At 43.6% G+C, this 18,028-nt stretch overlaps 1 protein-coding gene across 1 annotated transcript in view; it reads right to left on the bottom strand.

Moving 5' to 3' along the window:
• The window catches only part of lrp1ab (low density lipoprotein receptor-related protein 1Ab), a gene marked incomplete at its 5' end in the record, with an annotated part of 69,132 nt that extends 54,133 nt beyond the window's left edge, over positions 1 to 14,999 (bottom strand). The window contains 17 exons of the mRNA XM_036136571.1: positions 757 to 954; positions 1,131 to 1,376; positions 1,494 to 1,691; positions 1,911 to 2,093; positions 4,544 to 4,711; positions 4,804 to 4,884; positions 4,993 to 5,109; positions 7,115 to 7,240; positions 8,434 to 8,574; positions 9,625 to 9,750; positions 9,829 to 10,018; positions 10,676 to 10,898; positions 11,179 to 11,359; positions 11,464 to 11,700; positions 11,958 to 12,101; positions 12,626 to 12,815; positions 14,913 to 14,999. Of these exons, the coding sequence (XP_035992464.1) occupies positions 757 to 954; positions 1,131 to 1,376; positions 1,494 to 1,691; positions 1,911 to 2,093; positions 4,544 to 4,711; positions 4,804 to 4,884; positions 4,993 to 5,109; positions 7,115 to 7,240; positions 8,434 to 8,574; positions 9,625 to 9,750; positions 9,829 to 10,018; positions 10,676 to 10,898; positions 11,179 to 11,359; positions 11,464 to 11,700; positions 11,958 to 12,101; positions 12,626 to 12,815; positions 14,913 to 14,999 (2,836 nt within the window). The remainder of the gene's footprint in view (positions 1 to 756; positions 955 to 1,130; positions 1,377 to 1,493; positions 1,692 to 1,910; positions 2,094 to 4,543; positions 4,712 to 4,803; positions 4,885 to 4,992; positions 5,110 to 7,114; positions 7,241 to 8,433; positions 8,575 to 9,624; positions 9,751 to 9,828; positions 10,019 to 10,675; positions 10,899 to 11,178; positions 11,360 to 11,463; positions 11,701 to 11,957; positions 12,102 to 12,625; positions 12,816 to 14,912) is intronic.
• Between the last annotated feature and the right edge of the window lie 3,029 nt (positions 15,000 to 18,028).

The following is an 18,028-nucleotide window of genomic DNA, read 5'->3' on the forward strand; positions in this document are numbered from 1 at the left end:
CTGGCTCAGGGTGCACACCGGATAAATATAACACACAACCACAACAACACAAGTTTCCTAGTCTAATAAGTCTAATAAGACTCATATCCAAGTGCAAAAAGTCAGATAGGAGTCTCTTTACAAAAGATATAAATTACTGAGCTGTCACGTGAATTAATCACTGGAATGCTCCATTGTTGACGCACACATGCCTGCAATAAACGCTGTGCAATCATTTTAAACCTTACTGATCTGTGCAAATCTGCATGGATGGGCAGTGGCGCCTCCACAAATGTTTCATAGGGGTGGCCAGATGGAGCCACTTAAACTTTTGGGATGGCACTGAAACTAAAACCCGCAACTTCAGGATTCTATTCTACGGTTGTAGTAAACCTGCCAGTAGAAAACTATCAGAAAGACTTCTGTAAACGTTTATTGTTTGATTTTTAATGTTACTAATGATCTAATGTGCATAGACCAATGACAGTACAGTTAACATTTTGAGTTGAACGAAATTCATTCTTATTGTGTAATTATATTAGAAATAAGGTGTGCTTTTATTAATTTATTGAAAAACAAAACAATTACTAGAGGAAAGTAGATACTGGCAGGTACATATGCAAATAGGCTTTACCAGTAGTGTGTTTGTAACATGTAACAGAGCACGAACTGGGCTGGTGGTTTATTGATTCTCAAGGAAGGAAGAAAGGAAAGAAGGAAGGAAGAAAGGAAGAAAAAAAGGAAGGATCTTAAATATAATTAGTAAAGTTGCTTCACCTCCGTTGTCAGACAGCTTGCCACGATAGATCTTGTCCTCCACAACGTCGGTCCAGTACAGGGTGCTCTGGTTGAGGTGGAAGTCCAGGGCGATGGTGTTCCTCAGGCCTGGTACGAGCACGCTGAACTCTCCCTTGTGAAGGTCTATCCTCCTGATCTCGTGCCGGTTGGAGAAGATGATGAAAGGCTTGAAAGGATCTGCAGAAAGAAAAAAAGGTTTTATGTCGCAATACCACTATAGTCTTCTCAAAAATGTACAAATCGGCGGCAATTTCCACAGAAAGAAAAATAGTTATTAGACAACAACATAGAGCTTTAAGTAGAACGAGAGGTTTCTGTAATGAAATTCTAACAAAGTTTCTAATCTTCCTCACCAGAACTTTTGCAGCTCTCCATATCGGCCTCCAGCTCCCAGCCCTCGTAGCAGGAACACTTGACTCTGGATTTCTCCTGCTCACACTTCTGGCTACATTTCAGGTGCTTGGCGCAGAAGCTCTGGATCTGGCAGGTCTTGTTGTCGGCTCCCAGCTCCATGCCCAGGGGACAGGAGCACATGAAGCCCTCACCGGGGATAATGCTGCAGTTGTGACTGCAGCCACCATTATCCACTGAGCATAAGTCTGCAGCACGCGGAGAGAAGAGTCACCGCGCAATCTTGACAGAAAGCATGTAACGTTGTTTTTTTTTTTTTTATTTGCTTCACGTGTGAAGCTGTAAAAATATTCTGCTTTGCTTACCGCAAAGCTTCTCGTCGGAGCCATCCGGACAGTCGTCGTTGCCGTCACACAGCTTCTCGGCGGGCAGGCAGATGGAGTCGTTGGTGGCACACATGTGGTGAGACAACTTGCACACCAACGCCTCACAGTTGTCCTCGTCCGAGTTGTCCTCGCAGTCGCTGTCGCCGTCACACACCCAGGCTTTGCTGATGCAGCGAGCTGACGAAGCCAGGGAAAGAAAAAAGAGAAGATGAATCTCAGTTTTTAACATGCACTTCCAGTTCCCTTCAAGCTAGAGAATGAGAAATATTTATGATTTTATGAGTTTCTCAGTTTGAAAATGTTCTCCGTTTAAAATGAACTCCATACCTAATGCACAATTAGGCGTTTTATGTGTTTTGATTTGTTTCAGAAAGTGTGAAAGGCTCGGCTCCTCACCCGAGTCTCTGCAGCTGAACTTCACTGCCGTGTCACAGGTGTGATTCCAGCCGTCACAATTGTTCTCGTCGCTCAGGTCCATACAGTCGGTGTCGCCGTCGCAGCGCCAGCGCATGGGAATGCACAGCCCGTCCATCCGACACTGAAACTCATCGGCGTGGCAGCCACCGGCCGGGCGGGGTTCTGGAGAAAAGACACATTTTTAGAAACAGAGTAGAAATCTGCCACTGAGAATGTGTGTTTAATGAGCAGCGCTGATATAAACGGAGCCCTGGGAAACTGGATATACCTCTTGAACTTCCCCACATTGTGCCCCGGTACCAATATGAACTTCAATGAATTTTAATTTAGATTTTAAATAATAGACCAACACAACAGCCTAATATCAACTCTGTTGTTGCGGTTACAGCTGTAAGTCTTTTGGAGGTATGCCTCTATCAGCTGTGCGCCTCTACAGACCAACATTTTGGCTCTTTTTCGTCTCTTTTGGAAGAATTGCTCCAGCCCAGATAGGACGACGACAGCCTATGAACATCACTTTGCAAGTTGTGCCACAGGTTCCCTCTCTGGATTTAGTTTTGACCTTCAAAGCCCCAGTCTGTGGCTTTGCAGCCACAGTGAGGGGAGGAGCTCAGAGGACAGCTCTGGCTGCACGTCTAGTGTTGTTGCCCTGTTAGAAGATGAACCATCACTATACTACCGCCCTTTATTTAGCTCCGTCCATCTCTCCATCCACTCAAACTAGCTTTCACACTGCAAAAACGGATCTAAAAATAAGTAAAATGTTCTTAAAATTAGTGTATTTATCCTAGATTTGAGCAGGTAAATAAGATTATCTGCCAATGGAATGAGTATTTTGACCCCTAAAATAAGATAATTAGACATACTGCACTTGAAATAAGATGATTGAGATGAATTGTTCTTATTTTAAGTGCAATATTCTTATTCCATTGGCAAATCATCTTATTTACCTCCTCAAATCAAGGACAAATACACAGATTTTAAGAACATTTTACTTATTTCTAGTTCCGTTTTTGCAGTGCAAGTCTCTGATGAGGATAAGAATCCCCACAGCATGATGCTGCCACCACCATGTCATGATTTGTGGTGTTAATTTTCTGTGAAACATAACAATTGGCCAAAGCACCAAGCTTTGCAGCTGTGCCATAATCTTTCTATTTTCACATGAAGAACTAAAGATGTCCAATTTTTAAAGTGTTTACCAGCTTTCTTTAAGCTCCTCTGCAACTAATTAGGTGTCTACTGAAGACAGTCGGTTAAAGAGTAAATGATGTTCGTTAAAAATGTAAAGCATGATTTTTTATATAAAGAAAATGTCAAACACCAGTTCCTTGTATTGGGTTTATCATATTAAATCCTGACAAAATGCTTTAAAGTTAGTTTTGTTGAGGAAATCAATTATGTTGGCCAGGCAGAGAAAAAAAAAGTCTATTGCAGACAATCCTTCGTCGCTTTGTGTTTCAGCTCCATGCACAATCTCACTAAGCTAAATCAATCAGCACATCTTGCTGTTAAGTGCAAAAGCAGATAAGGGGCACAAGTGAGTAAATGGCAGACTGACATTTGGTGACCGCCCCGTCTAAACCAGGAAATAAAACCACAGCCACCAAAAGGATAAGAATGTGCAGGAGGGATCAGCTTCATAATTGCCTTTTCCCCTTTTCTAATAGGGAACAGACAAAGAAATCACACAAACACACACAGAGCCGAGCACAGATTGCACATTAGAGCAGCAGGTCATGCTGGGCCTCATTTCTGCATGCTGGGACTTGACAGCAGCGAGCCACATTTGTGCCGGGATCAAACAGTACGCACACAGCATAGCACACATGAGCTCATGTTTGTGGGCGCACACAACAGCTGAAGGAAGAGAGCATCAAGACCCCCCCACCCCCACCACCCCCCTTTTTAAACTGAAACTGCACAGCCACCAAAGCTGTAAACACACAAGTATATCTCTGCAGCAGTCACAACATCTGTGAAGTCTGCAGGAGACCACCAAAAAGTTCGATTGTTGTTTAGCCCGCAAAAGTTTATCACATCCGGAACAGAGCAAGACGAGAGGGTTTTTCAGAGGATAATAAGCGGGAGACAGCAAGCACACTGCAAAAATAGAACTTAAAAACAAGTCGAATTTTCTTGAAATTAATGTATTTGCCCTTGATTTGAGCAGGAAAATAAGACCATCTGCCAATGGAATAAGATTTTAGCACTTAAAATAGGAACAATTCATCTCCATCATCTTATTTCAAGTGCAGGATATCTAATTATCTTATTTTAGGGGTAAAAATACTCATTCCATTGGCAAATAGTCTTATTTACCTGCTCAAATCAAGGGTAAATACATTCATTTAAAAAAAAAATTAACTTATTTTTAGTTCTCTTTTTGCAGTGCAAATAAAGGCACGATGAACCCAGGACAGAGCAAAAGGAGGAGAAAGATCTGATCTTTGAGACACAGGGCGATGTGTAAGCACAAAGAAAGACAATCCACCAGGAGAGAAGGGCTTTAATCAGCTGTAGGACAAACATCCCGTTTATCACTGAAGCCTTCTACTGAGTGGAGACGATGCAAAGATAAAGATTTTCAGGCTGTGTTATACCATCCTCACCCCGGATGGTGCAGTTGGCGTGGGTCTCGTCGCTGTAGTCTCCGCAGTCGTTGTCGCTGTCGCAGGTCCAGTATTCTGGGATGCAGCGGCCGCTGTTGCATTTAAACTGCACGATGGAGCAAGAGTGGCTGCAGCCGGCTTCGTCGCTGTTGTCTCCACAGTCATTGTCTGCACAAAATCAGACGCACAATGGACTTTATTGTGGGTTTTCTTTTTTTTTTCTTTCGTTCTTGCCTTTAGGGCTGTTTTCAGCTCGTCACCATTGTCGCAGCGCCAGTTGATATTGATGCAGCGGCCGTTGGCGCAGGTGAACTGGGTGAGAGGGAAGCACGTTGGATAGGCTACGAGAGAGAGAGAGAGAGAGATGAGACATGAAACGCATCCCACGATTATCATGGAACAGTGAACAGTCAAGCGAAAAAAAGCGTAAAAGTGCAGCAAAGACTCACCACAGGACTCTGGCTCGTCGGAGCGATCTCCACAGTCATCGTCCAGGTCACATGTCCAGGAGATTGGGATGCAGCGTCCACTGGCACAGGGGTACTGGTTTGGTGGGCAGGTGCGAGCTAGCAAGAAAATACGTCAGACTTACTTTTACTTCCGCTTTCTCCCCTCTATTCTGTTACTGCACATTGGATATTTTCCTTTGGTTATCTGATTGACTTCAACAGAGGATCATAGTGTGGCATCCAGCTAAACGACGCCTGGCGGCAGCTGGAGAGACTATTAGATATTCCTTAGACGTCATTTTTAAACAGAAATAACCCTAACCCTTGACACACAGTCCTCTTAAGACTGTTGTTATCCTGTTCTGCATGTACATCTTTTTCTACCACAGTTTTTCCTTCCACTCAACATTCCAGTAGTACGCCTGCAGCTTTTTTAGCACTGGTCATTTGTGGCTTTCCCTTCTTGTGAAGCTTGTCAATGACTGTCTTTTAATTGGTCTTCCCTATGATGGCCTCCAATCATTCCCCAAAGAGATTTTTTTTAAGGTACAGGTCATGGTCACAACAAAAAGCAGAAGTATACAATTGACAATGAATCTATAAAATCAACAGCATTACTTGTTTTTAATTAAATTGCTAAAATAAAAATACTAATATGTATACATCTGCCTTATGAACATGAGTGGGGTGGGTTTGGTTATCGGTTTAGTTGATAAGAAATGTAAACTAATGATATTCAAAGCAAAAAATGACTTACTTACGAATAAAATTAAATACTGTTTAGAAAGAGATAGAGGGATATTATAAAGACGTCAATTTTATTTTAAAATGAACAGCTTTAAAAATCACACGCGTTTGTTTATAGCTATGTGTTAGAATGTGTCATGGTGCACCGTGGACACATTCAGGGCACTCTTCGCCTCCCATACAGCTCCGGTTCCACACCTCAGTAATCACCTGTCAGCCTTAATCAAGCCTGGACTCAATCCACCTGTCAGTACTCCTACTTAAACCTCCTGCAGTCAGCTCTTCCCTGTCGGATCGTCTGCTCATTACCGCTCACCTCATCCTTTTCCTGCCTGAGTTCCCTTCGTCTACGCCTGCCTGCAAGTATTCTCTATGCCGTGCTGCTGGTTCTCCTGCTACCTCCAGCACTCCAACAACTCTCTCTGCTGTGCTGCTGGTTCTTAACGCAGCACCCCTCCAGTTCCTGCCCTCAGTATTCACCTGCTCCAGCCCGGTAAAGACCCTGGTTCTCATCCTCCACAACTCATCGTCTTCAATAAACTCTCAAAACAGAGCTCTGTGTGTGTGTGTGTGTGTGGTTGTGTTCGTGTTCAGTCTACAAATCATGACAGAATGACTGTAAACGAAAACAAAGACACATACAATCTGTTAAAAAGACGCATACAAAATCTAAATTTTAAAAATAAAGAGCAGTCGTTTAATCCAGGAAAGCAATTGCACTGTAAAGAAAATAAATGTTGTTCCTTTATTGTATTACTAGCAGAAAACTCGAGTAATTATATTGTTTTAAACTATGAGTAGGGAAAGTAATTAAAAACATTAACAAAGTCATAGCGCATCATTTAAAGCACAGGTGTCAAACTCAAGGCCCGCGGGCCGATTCCGGCCCATCAAGGTAAATTATCCGGCCCTCAAGAGCCAAAAAAAGGCATATTACGTCATAAAGTAAAGACATATATATCCTTTTAAGTGTATAAAGTGGCTAAAACTGTGCCTCTTGTAAGTGTAACTCACCCCAATATCAACTTTTTTTTTGCAGATAAACTGTTTAAACGGGGCTACTTTTATGTTACCGTGCATTTTTTATACTACTATGTGAACTGAAATGAAACTATGAAATGAAAAGTATCGTCTATACACATACAACCGGCCCTTTTAATGACTTCATGACGCCAAAGTGGCCCCATATAGAAATGAGTTTGACACCCTTTAAATTTTAAAGGGTAGGGTAGAAAAATAGCACATTGTACTTCCACCTTCTCCTTTTTAAAACATGTTGGAAGGAATTTAAATACATAAAACGTAAAATGTTACACACATCTTTTAAATAAAATAAATATTTCTGCATTGAAACAAGACGGCAGTGAAGTGATACCAGAGCAGGTGGTGTTGGATTCGTCCTCGTCATTGCCGCAGTCATTGTCACCGTCACACAGCCATCGCAGCGGGATGCAGCGGTTGTTCTGGCATTTGAATCTGTCTGCAGGGCAAGTGTGCTGGTCTGCAGGATGAAATACAGAAGATAAGTCTAAACTTTAAAATCACAATCTGTTTATCAGGCACATAACATTAATTGTGGTGGTTTTATCCTATTTAGTCCATTAAATATTAAAATAGCATGAATCTATGGCAGGATTTCTACAGCAGAAAGGCTTTATCTAAAAAGCCAGCAAGTAAGGAAAGAAGGATGCTAGGAGGGAATCACACAAAGGAGGAATAAAGGAAAGAAACGTGGAAGGACATAAGGTCTCTGTAATCTCATAATCTCTAACACAAGGTAGAAAAGAATGGAGGAAGGATGTAAGGACAGACACAAGTGAGGAAGAAAGGGGACGAGGAAGGACAAAAGTACACAGGGAGGAGAGGGAGGTAGGACACACGAAAAGAATGAAAGGAGAATAGAACAGAAGGAAGAAAAAGTAGGAAGGCAGAACACAAGGAAAGAAGCTAAGGGAGGGAGGAGACAGGTAGAAAATGAAGAGATTGTTACATTTCAATTGTTTGTATACTGTATATTTAAAATCTACTATTTACTTCTAAATCTCTGCCGCGCCTAAAAGTCATTTAACTTCTACTGCGATTTACAAAAGCTGTACGAAACGAAATTTCGTTCTGTAAGCACTTTGTGCATACCGAATGACAAATAAAGTTGTCTAAGTCTAAGATGATGGATGATATGAGAAAGGAAAATGGCAGGAGAATGAGAAGGGAAGGTAGGACACATGAAAGAAAAGAAGAGAACAGAGGAAGGAAAGTAGGATACAGGGAAGGACACGCACAAGACAGAAATGAGGAAATAAAGGCAGGCAACATTTGGACAGCAGGAAAGGGAACAAAGTTGGGAAATGCTGTTCACACTTTTCTCTTTCCAAACTTCTCCAGACCTGAAATCCAAGTTCAATACTTTTCCATACTTTCCCAGACTGCGTTGGAACGCTGCGTTAATTACGTTTTTAAACGGATAGCAAGAGAAAGGTCCAGGACAATTAGGAGCTCTGGTTAGACTCGGCCAACGAGGACAAACGTTTGGCCCCTGAAAAACGCACACGTCACCCTGTATGGAAAGAGACGAATCCTGGAAACTTTGCTGCGTGCTCTTGTCAGTCTGTGTTAGCCGACACCCTTTAAACGCAATCCTGTTTACCCGTGTGTTGCTTTTGTATCCATGACAATGACGCGGCGGCACACGCTTACGGCAGAGGTCAGGGTCCTCGTCGCTGTTGTCCAGACAGTCGTTGTCCCCGTCACACTTCCAGCGATCCTGGATGCAGCGGTTGTTCTTGCAGACGTACTCCCCTGGCTGGCACTTCGGCGGGGGAACGTAGCTGGGGTTGCCTAAAGATGAGATCAGGGTGGAAGTCGGGAATTAGAGAATTCACAAAGACATGAAGTAAGAACTAAAACAAGACCCCGGTCACACCGGTCTGTTAATATTATCCCGTTTATGTGTGTTTATTTTAAGCTCAGTGGGTACCAAGCAGTTTTTTTTTTTCTATTGGAAAATACTATCCTCTTTACATGTTCTATCGCTAAACTGTGTTCCTTTTGATTATATCACAAAAAACAACAACAAATTGCTGCAAAGTCATTTGATCTTTGAGAGGCTTTGCAGTAAATCTGTGCACCATTTTCAGAAAAGTTTGTGAAGATTCTCAGTCATCCAGGTCATGGTCATTCCAAAAAAAGTAAAAAACAAAGCAACTGGACTTGTTTTCCGTAGTTGAAGACATTTTGCTTCCACTCCAGGAAGCTTTCTCAATTCAAAAAGTCTGGAGTAATGATGAGTACCAAGCTTTATACTACTGCCCAAACAAAGGCCTTGGTACTCATCATTGCTCTAGACTTTTTGAACTGAGAAAGCTTCCTGGAGAGGAAGTAAAGCGTCTTCAACTACGGAAAACACTGCAAAAACAGATCTAAAAATAAGTAAAATGTTCTTAAAGTTAGTGCATTTGTCCTTGATTTGAGCAGGTAAATAAGATTATTTGCCAATGGAATGAGTATTTTGACCCATAAAATAAGATAAAGAGACATCCTGCACTTGAAATAAGATGGAGATGAGTTGTTCCTATTTTAAGTGCAAAAATCTTATTCCATTGGCAAAAAATCTTATTTACCTGCTCAAATCAAAGACAAATGCACGCATTTTAAGAACATTTGACTTATTTTAAGTTCCGTTTTTGCAGTGAACAAGTCCAGTTGCTTTGTTTTTTACTTTTTTTGGAACATTTTCAGAAAAAATACTCACCAAAGCTCAATCATTTTGTAAACCTAAAGAGCAGCCAGGAATACTTAAAGCTCAGCTCCTGCTAAATAATGAACTTTCCACAGCTGTTGCACGCCGACCGTAGGATAAATTCATTGTCTGGGGAAGCAGCTAAGTACCTTTGCAGGTGACGTTGTCCACGTCGAGTATTTGATCGTCGGCGCAGCCGCAGGACCTGCCGTTGGGAATGGCAAGGCACAGACTGCTGCAGCCGCCGTTGTTGTTTACCCTGCACGCGTTGGTGCCTGCACAAAAAAGGGTGGGGGGGAGATGTTATCTCGTCTTTTAAACCACCTGAAACCAAATGACAGGCCGCGGCGTACCTTGCTGCTGGTGCGCGTCGTACACCCTGATCTCAAATATAGGAGGCCTCTCGTTGCGAAGCAGAGTGACGGTTTTGGTGACCTGGTCCAGCTTGAAGATGCTGCCGCCGCGGTACTCGTTCCAAAAGAGAAACTGTTTGTAGTGGCACAACCCGAACGCGTGGTTCAGCTCCTGGCCCTCGTAGACCACCTGTTCGATCAGAGAGGCGGATCACGTCGGCATGCTGACTGAAAAAGAGGCACTGACCGGCCACTTTGTTAGGTACACCCGTTTGCTTGTGAACACAAAGAGCAATTATGTCGATCACAAGCTCAAAGCGGCAGCTTAATGCCTCTATGAATCTAGTCATAGTGAAGATGACCTGCTGAAGTTTGAACCGAGGGCCAGAATGAGGATGCATGGTTGTTTGTGCAACACTGTCTGGTCACAAGCTCTAGTTAAACGACAATGGTCAGAGAACATAATAATCGTCTTAAGATCCGTGTGTGCAAAATCACAATCACAAACGGACGCCTGGATGCAATGTTTGGTAGGAGGTCTGCATGACAAGAAAGGACATTTTCTGCCTTTTTCTGCCTTTGCGTTTAATTTAGTGTTTGAGATTCTAATGCTCACAAAGCGTGGTAGGGACAAGAAATAACTACATTACATGACAATGCAATATCCAGCAATAGTATCTCATATGTTTTCCTGTTATTGTGCAGCTGTAAAGAGATTCGGGGCGGTTTAAAAGTTTTGCATGTTTCTAATTATTTTAAAAATGCCTATGTCAAGGAACCATTTTTGTTCCTTAAAAAGACCACAAATGCACAGCAAACACAGCTTATTCGGAGAATATTCCCCCACCTTTCTCTCCGTGGTGTTAAGGTAGACCATCTCGATTCGGTCATAGTAGGCATCCACCCAGTACAGGATGCCCTGAGGAATGTCCAGACTCAGGCCGTTGGGCCACAGCACAGTTTTGCTGGTCAGGAAGACTTGGTGATGGGAACCGTCCATCCACGCTTTCTTGATTTTACCTCTGTTGCTCTCTGTGGGATCCTCCTCCCAGTCAGTCCAGTACATCCACCTAGGGAGGACAAAAAAAATAAAAAATAAAAATAAAAAAATCAAAGTGAGACATTTCTGTTGGAGCTGCAAATGTTTCTTGCATAGCTTTGATAATCTACAAAGTATCCAACAAGTAAGCAAAGAAAGGAGTATCCAGAAATCTGGAAAACACAAGCCGCCTCCTACACGCAAACACTGAGATAAGAGTGTGCATGCGTGTGAGTTTCTGCAGCACATGCTGCACCCAAGCATGATATCTGCAGCTTTTATGAGCACTCAGAACCTGCTGATGGTCTCACCCATGCTGCGGGTCCACAACAATGGCTCGGGGGTGGCTCATTTTCCCCTCAATGAGAGTCTTGCGAGTTTGTGAAGCCTTCTCCAGCCGGGCGACACTGATGGTCTTCTTAGGCCCATCGTCTGTCCAGTAGAGGTTTCCTCCCATCCAGTCGACTGCTAAGCCTTCCACTGTGTGAATACCTGAGACAGGCGAGAGAAACCACGGGAGGACAAACCCAGGATGAACATCCGTACCATCCTGCAATTGAAAAACGACAAAAACGGAAGTAGCTTTTCAGCGTTACCATCCTTCAGAATGTTGTCTCTCTCTGTGCCATCGATCTTCTGTCGGCCGATGATGAAGCTGGTGGCGTCTGCAAAGTAGATGAATTCACTGGCGGCGTGGAAGTCCAGCGCTCGGGGGTTCATCAGGTTCTCGATGGGAATCATATACTCGTCGGGCACCTTGACGTTCATGTCCATGCCCCGGATGATTCCAGGACGACCTTTACCGTACACCAAGAACAACTCGTGGTCTGGCTCTGCAGTGAAGCAAAGTATTAAAAAGGAAATGAGGAGGGAGCTCCAAACGTCACTGGCACAACTTCGCCGACTCCCAACGTGCAAGGAGAAGGTCAGAGATCTGGTGAAGGCAAGACTCCAGCAACGCTTTGTGGCCTCCATCAGGGTCGTTCCTGATGGAGGCCACAAGCCAAAACGCGATGAGCTTTCCCTTCACCAGAGAGACAAACCGTTGAATCCCACTCTTCTACAGCTTTGCTGAGAAAATTGCACTCACTCTTGCAGGACTTCCCGTCGCTGCCGAGGCTGAACCCGGACCGGCAGCGGCAGGTACGCGTCTTGTGGCTGTTGCTCAGCAGACAAATGTCAGAGCAGCCCCCAGGCTTTCCGAACTGATCCAGGGCACAAGCGTGGCTGCGCACTGAGCGGAAAAAAAGACAGAGCATCTGAGCGGTGTGATGATATGCGCACAAATTGGCACTTCTGGTATAACTGAAGTAAAAGCCTGAAAATAGTCATTAAAAACAGGGAAATTCTTTCATTTCACTCCACTTATCCAGAAACAGGACGGCATTGGGGGACAGAGATGGCCAAGGAGGAGGGTTGATTTGAGGTAAACTATTTAACTTTTAATTAATTTTAACTGAATTGGCCATGTCTCATGGATCATTATCCCACACTCATTTCCTGACAAAACGCACCAGATTTTGGTTTTAAATGTCCTGGTAATTCACATAAACTATTTTTAACAGAAGGCTATGAGGGACTTTCCAGGAAGAACAGCCCACAGCATCACAAATCGCCCACTGCACTCGACAGTGGGCACCGGGTGCTTTTTCACATATTCAATGGAAGATTTCGCTACAGCAATAAAAACATATACCCTTTTACCAGGGGTGGCAGTAAATCCTTGCTAAACGCTGAACGCTGCGTTAAGCTGCGCACCTTGAGGTTGGCGCCTCTGGTGGTAGACGTGCAGCGCCGCTCCCCGATCCAAGCGGGTCACCACCTGGAAGTCTGAGCTGTTGAAGCGGTTCACCCGGATCACGCTGGTCTTTGGGTTGAGGTTGCCTTCTTCGGAGTTTGTTGCATAGAGGTAGTTCTCGAATACCGTCAGTCCGTAAAGGTGCTCAATCTGCAAGATATTAGGAGATATTAGGCACTTAGCAAAACCCGCTGTGCAAGGTTTCTGCAGCTTTCCGTAAGTTGAAATCAAAACACGATAAGACCCTTTTATGGTTTGAATTTAAGATCTACACGAGACATGATATATAACCAAACTTAATTTACTTAATAGTTAATATTTAATTCGCTTTTTAAGCTCAACAAGTTAAATACAACTTTCCCAATGTGGAATGTATTAACTTTGATCCGTTTTTATACACGTGAAGGAAGGTTTAACATGTTTTTATATGCTTCTATATGCTTTTATATGCTTCAAAGTAGAATGTGAGTGGATTAGAGTAAAATGTGCTGTTTGTGCAAAGACCAGGAGAGGGTCTCAAATGTTTTCAAGGCCACCAGCGAGCCAAGAAATGAGAACAACAACTCCATTTATGATATACCGGATGTTAAGGGAGTATGAAACCGATAAAGTGTGTACGTCATTATGTTCGTGTGACTCTGAAAATCCTTTTTTGAAGTTAATAAAAACAAGCCGGAGTCGCGGCCCGCAGATGCGGCGGGCGCACCTGCTCTCCCTTCGCGAAGGTGAAACTGAATTATGTGTCCATGGCTGAGTTTTTTGCTCTAAGTCCTGCACACGAATTAACGAACCCGGGAAAACAAGACGGCTTCAACACCAACCTAAATTGGTGTTTTTTCCGCATGTGACTCGAGTGCTTTTACAAAAAGCTTGCAACATCTGCAGTAAATACTCAGCTTTAGAAATAGCCAACTATTGAAATAAATCCCTGCTGCCCTAGTCTCATTAAATATCCACTCTCCCCTGATGAAGGAGCCAGTTGTGAGTAATGCAATACGAAGGGTTTGATTTTAAACGCCAGGACATAAAGCAAGCCAGTTTTAGGAGCCCAGATCTTTTTGCAGGCTTGCATGAAAAGCCGGACGACCAACTTCCTTTCAACCTCGCCAACCACTTCCCAGTCGCCCTAACCCCTCGGTCAGAATAAGAAGTCACGAAATAAACCAACACCACTAGTTTGTTCCTCATAAATAGAAGAGTAAGATGCAATATGTGAACAGATAAATTAACAACGCAAGACTTGTTTAATACAAATTAGGACATGGTCTTTAAAATCTGGCTCTCCGAGGATGGTTAGAGAACGTTGATGAAAAACCAGAAAGGTCACAGATAAAAGTTATGGGGATGTTTAAAGCAGGGCTAGGTGATGTTACAAAGCGCTGAGCATCTGAGAGATTCATCAACCAAAAATGCTGCCTACCAACAAATGGCCGTCCAGCTAAAGTGACAGGCCGGGTAAGGAAAACGCTACTTTGAGAAGCAGTGAGAGGCAAATTAAATCTCTAGAGAGGCTACGGAGGTCCAGGATCCAGGCAGCTCTGTAGAAAGCCTTAAAAAAAAGAAAGCCTGCTAAAGGTTGCAGAAGATGGGGGTTGATGGAGACAGATGTCCAATCGTGGCGTCCCCTGAAAGGGAAAAGCCAAAAGAGAACTAACTGTGAGTCACTCTGAAGATTAGCGTAAAAGACGTTGGCAGCATCAGGCTGCAGGGATGCTGTGAGGAGCCGATAGGAAGATGGAGGGAGTCAAAAACAGGACAGCTGACTTGTTATGTGTAAATAGTTTTAAAAATATTTTCAAAATGTGGACCATTCTGCAATGAACCGTATGCTAGGGGTTCATATTGCCTCCCTCCATCGATAACTAAAGCAAACGCAACCAATGTCCCGTTACCACCACAATCATGTTTAAGCTTAGATTATGTCTGCTGGATAAGTTAGACGCAAGCCTCGCCAGAGCACAGAGCAAATAGTTTGGAGAGAGATTGGCTGCAAAAATCTCATTCATGAAGTAATATCAGTAAGAGCAATAAAACGGGCTGGGAAGGCACAGATACACAGGAGGAAGCTGGAGGATGTGGCTTCTAAAGACGCCGTATTTGGCAAAACAAATGTTTGCTGTTTGCTGATGTGAAGAGTAGTGAGCGTGTCGGGATTCTGGGACATCTGGGATGTAATCAGTGTTTTATTTTTATTTATTTTTTTATCTTTTACTGTGGACAGCTATCCACCCATCCATAAAGCCTCACCAGCAGACCCTGGATGATGGTGTGTCGGTTCTTGCCCTCATAGTCCACCACTTCGATGTAGTCCAGGTAGGCGTCGGCCCAGTACAACCAGCCGGTTCACCAGTCCAGGGTTATACCGTGGGGGAAGACGATCTTGCTGTCCACCAGCTTGGTGCGGTTCTGGCCGTCCATGTCGCAGCGCTCCACCCTCGGCGTGGAAACCGTAGTCCGTGGAAGAACAGTTTCCTGCAGCAGAGGAGGACCAGGTTGGAGAGGGTGGAGAGAGAAATTTAAACTGTGGTTGGTGCAGAACATTTGGAGAAACCAACAGAAAAGAAGAAACGGCATCACATGCTATCGGGTTAACTCAAGTAACCGTAAGTCAGGAAGCTTGTGAACTCTGTCCTCCTCTGCTGCTCGGTCAGTGGCTTGTCGTATGACATGTCAGCTTTCCCCATCAAGCATTGCTTAAACAGCACGGGGGGGGGGGGGGGGGGTTGTTTTGGTAAACAAACCCCATGGCCGGGTCCAGGGCTATGCCCTTCGGGTTGTACAGCTCCTGATCCAGCAGGGTCACAACAGGTCTGGGCCGTTCTTGTTGCACACAACACGCGGTCGTCCACGTCATCCACGAAGTAGAAGTTTCCAGTCAGCCAGTCGATGGCCATCTGCTCCACATCTGATGGGTGCAGAGGAGGGAAGCAGAGAGGACAGGAATGCACGTGAGACAGTCTTCTAAAAAAAGGCAGACTGTGTCATGTAAGCAGAGTTATAAATCTGGGCCAAATACCAGGAATATGTCTTAACCTGTTGTTTTATGACTCCTCTTAACACGGAAGGAGAGCAGCAAATCTATAAATGTTTCCCCAACATTCCTGTTTATCCATCCCCAGCATGCGGAAGGAAATTAAAAATACAAAGTTAAAGTCTGAGAGCATGGGGAAACTCTTGGAAAGAGGCTTGCACAGTAACCCGAGACTCTAGAAAATTATCCAGATTTCCAATTTCCCCCGAGATCCGACCTCCCAATTCAAATTTACGCCAATAACCAAAGCGCCCTAAAACATAAACGAGAGGAATGTGGTGCAGGGTGTGTCAAAAAGCCTTTTCTGTAACAAGATTAACATTTCTCACAACCTTTTATGCATGAAATCAGTTTCTTACTAAAATTTTTCAAAACGTGCATCAAAGCTCATATTGTTGATTTCTTTAAAAGCTGAAAATGGTAGGAGTTTTTAGTTTTGATTAATTTGACAAATAGAAAAAAAAACTAACAATCTTTTATTGTCCGACCTAGAGATCAGATCTCACCGAAATCGCCTGATTCCGATTTTTGGCTGACTGATGGGTGCTTGTCAGAAAAACATATTTATCGTGGGAAAGACATAAAACATCAATAGATCTTTTAAAGCCTTTCATTATGTGTATGATTTGTGTGATAGACACATTTACAGCGATTCTAGCATTCCTGCATTTTCGCAGAATATACGTTCTCTCTTCTGTATGCGTTTCCATTTCGGTTTGTCTTTACATCTCAGGTGGGAACTGCGTACAAAACGTGTTTCCACAGGCGAAAGAACATCCATAAATTTATCCACTGAAGGCATCAAACTGGTGTTAGCACAGTTCACACGAGGGAACTCAAAATACATTGAATGGGGAGCTATTGCAAATAGAAGCGGTTTTTGGCAGCAAGGCAGCTGCATGTCCTTTAATGCAGACATATACACCCACATAGCTTTTATATTAACACACCTAAAGTGATCAAAATGCATTTTGTTTTGGAAATTCTCTTCAAAATGTGAAGCTTTTATAGGTTATGTAATATTATACAATTCAGAGAAACTGAACTGTGTTTTTTTTTTTAGCCTAAAAGGGTTAACAGAAACAATCAAGAGCTTTATCACTCTGTAATGAATATATAGGATTGAAAGGACTTAAGTTTTTGATGACAAACTAACGTACTGAGATGGACCTGTAGAACCGGACCGGATGAATCGTGAGGCACGGATGAGCAAAGTACAACTCCCCAGTAAGTCCGTCCCAAAGCTTTTCAGAAAATGCCTGCACTGGTACCTCCTACAGTGCAGCCTGGAGTTGCGCAACAGAGCACCGCCACATCTGGGCTCAATTCAGAACCCCTCCGCACCACTTACCAAACATACAAAGAGCTTCGAAAAAACGCACGTTCAGCATGGGAATTAAAGTATGCCTAAAGTTACAGTGTTGGGAGAGAAAACAGGAAAACCACAGAGAATGGACTTCTGGTGCTTTCGGCGCGCCTCCGAGCCTGCAAGCTGGATTTAATCTGCTGGTAAACGGACAATAGTAACAGCAGCGGACAGGCACGAATAGGAAGGCTTGTCATGGAGGGAGGAGGGGGTGGCGATAGTCCTGTTGTCAGCTTTAAAACCCTGCCTCTTCACAAGCGGTCCAGCTGGAAGCGATGCTGCACGAGTCGGTAGATTCAGAGCAGAGGGAAAGTTGTGCAACCAGGCAGCTACGCCGTTGTGCAACCTCTCTGCAGACCCCCTTATCCAGAGAAAGTCAGCCAGTCTGAAGCCACGCAGATGCCAGAAGCGGTAAGTGGAAACTTTGCCGGGAAAATGAATGAACCCCCCCCTCCCCTCCAGCCACCCTACACTTACAACTCATTTTCTTATCCTGTCTGCAACACCTCCCGACTCCCTCTAATGAGGGTAAACATTTCACAGACTGAGCTCTTCTTATTGCCAACGACGACCATGCTTTATAAGGCAGCACAGCGATTCGCTCACAAGGTCCATTTGGTTTTTCATGGTTCGGCAAACGCACCACGGTACACCTACTTTAACGCCGCTTCCTTTAGTTGCATGTTGCTGTAGTAAGAACATGTTTGAGCAAGGCAGAAAAATAAATAAATACATTTTAAAAAATGATCATCATCTGGCCTATAATCCTCTCTTGGCTAAGATGATCCAATTAATCTGTGCAAAGACCTCTTTTGACTTCTCAGCAGCTCTTTTTGGAGTTCAACGAGATATTATCGTTTCCATAGTCAAGTGACATATTTAAGAGCTGTAATCCTATACTGGCAATATCCTCCTGCAGAAAAAAAAAAAAAGAACTAGAGGGGTCTGACAGCAAGGACTATCATT

This window comes from Fundulus heteroclitus, chromosome 1 (genome assembly GCF_011125445.2).
Source record: "Fundulus heteroclitus isolate FHET01 chromosome 1, MU-UCD_Fhet_4.1, whole genome shotgun sequence".
NCBI lineage: Eukaryota > Metazoa > Chordata > Actinopteri > Cyprinodontiformes > Fundulidae > Fundulus > Fundulus heteroclitus.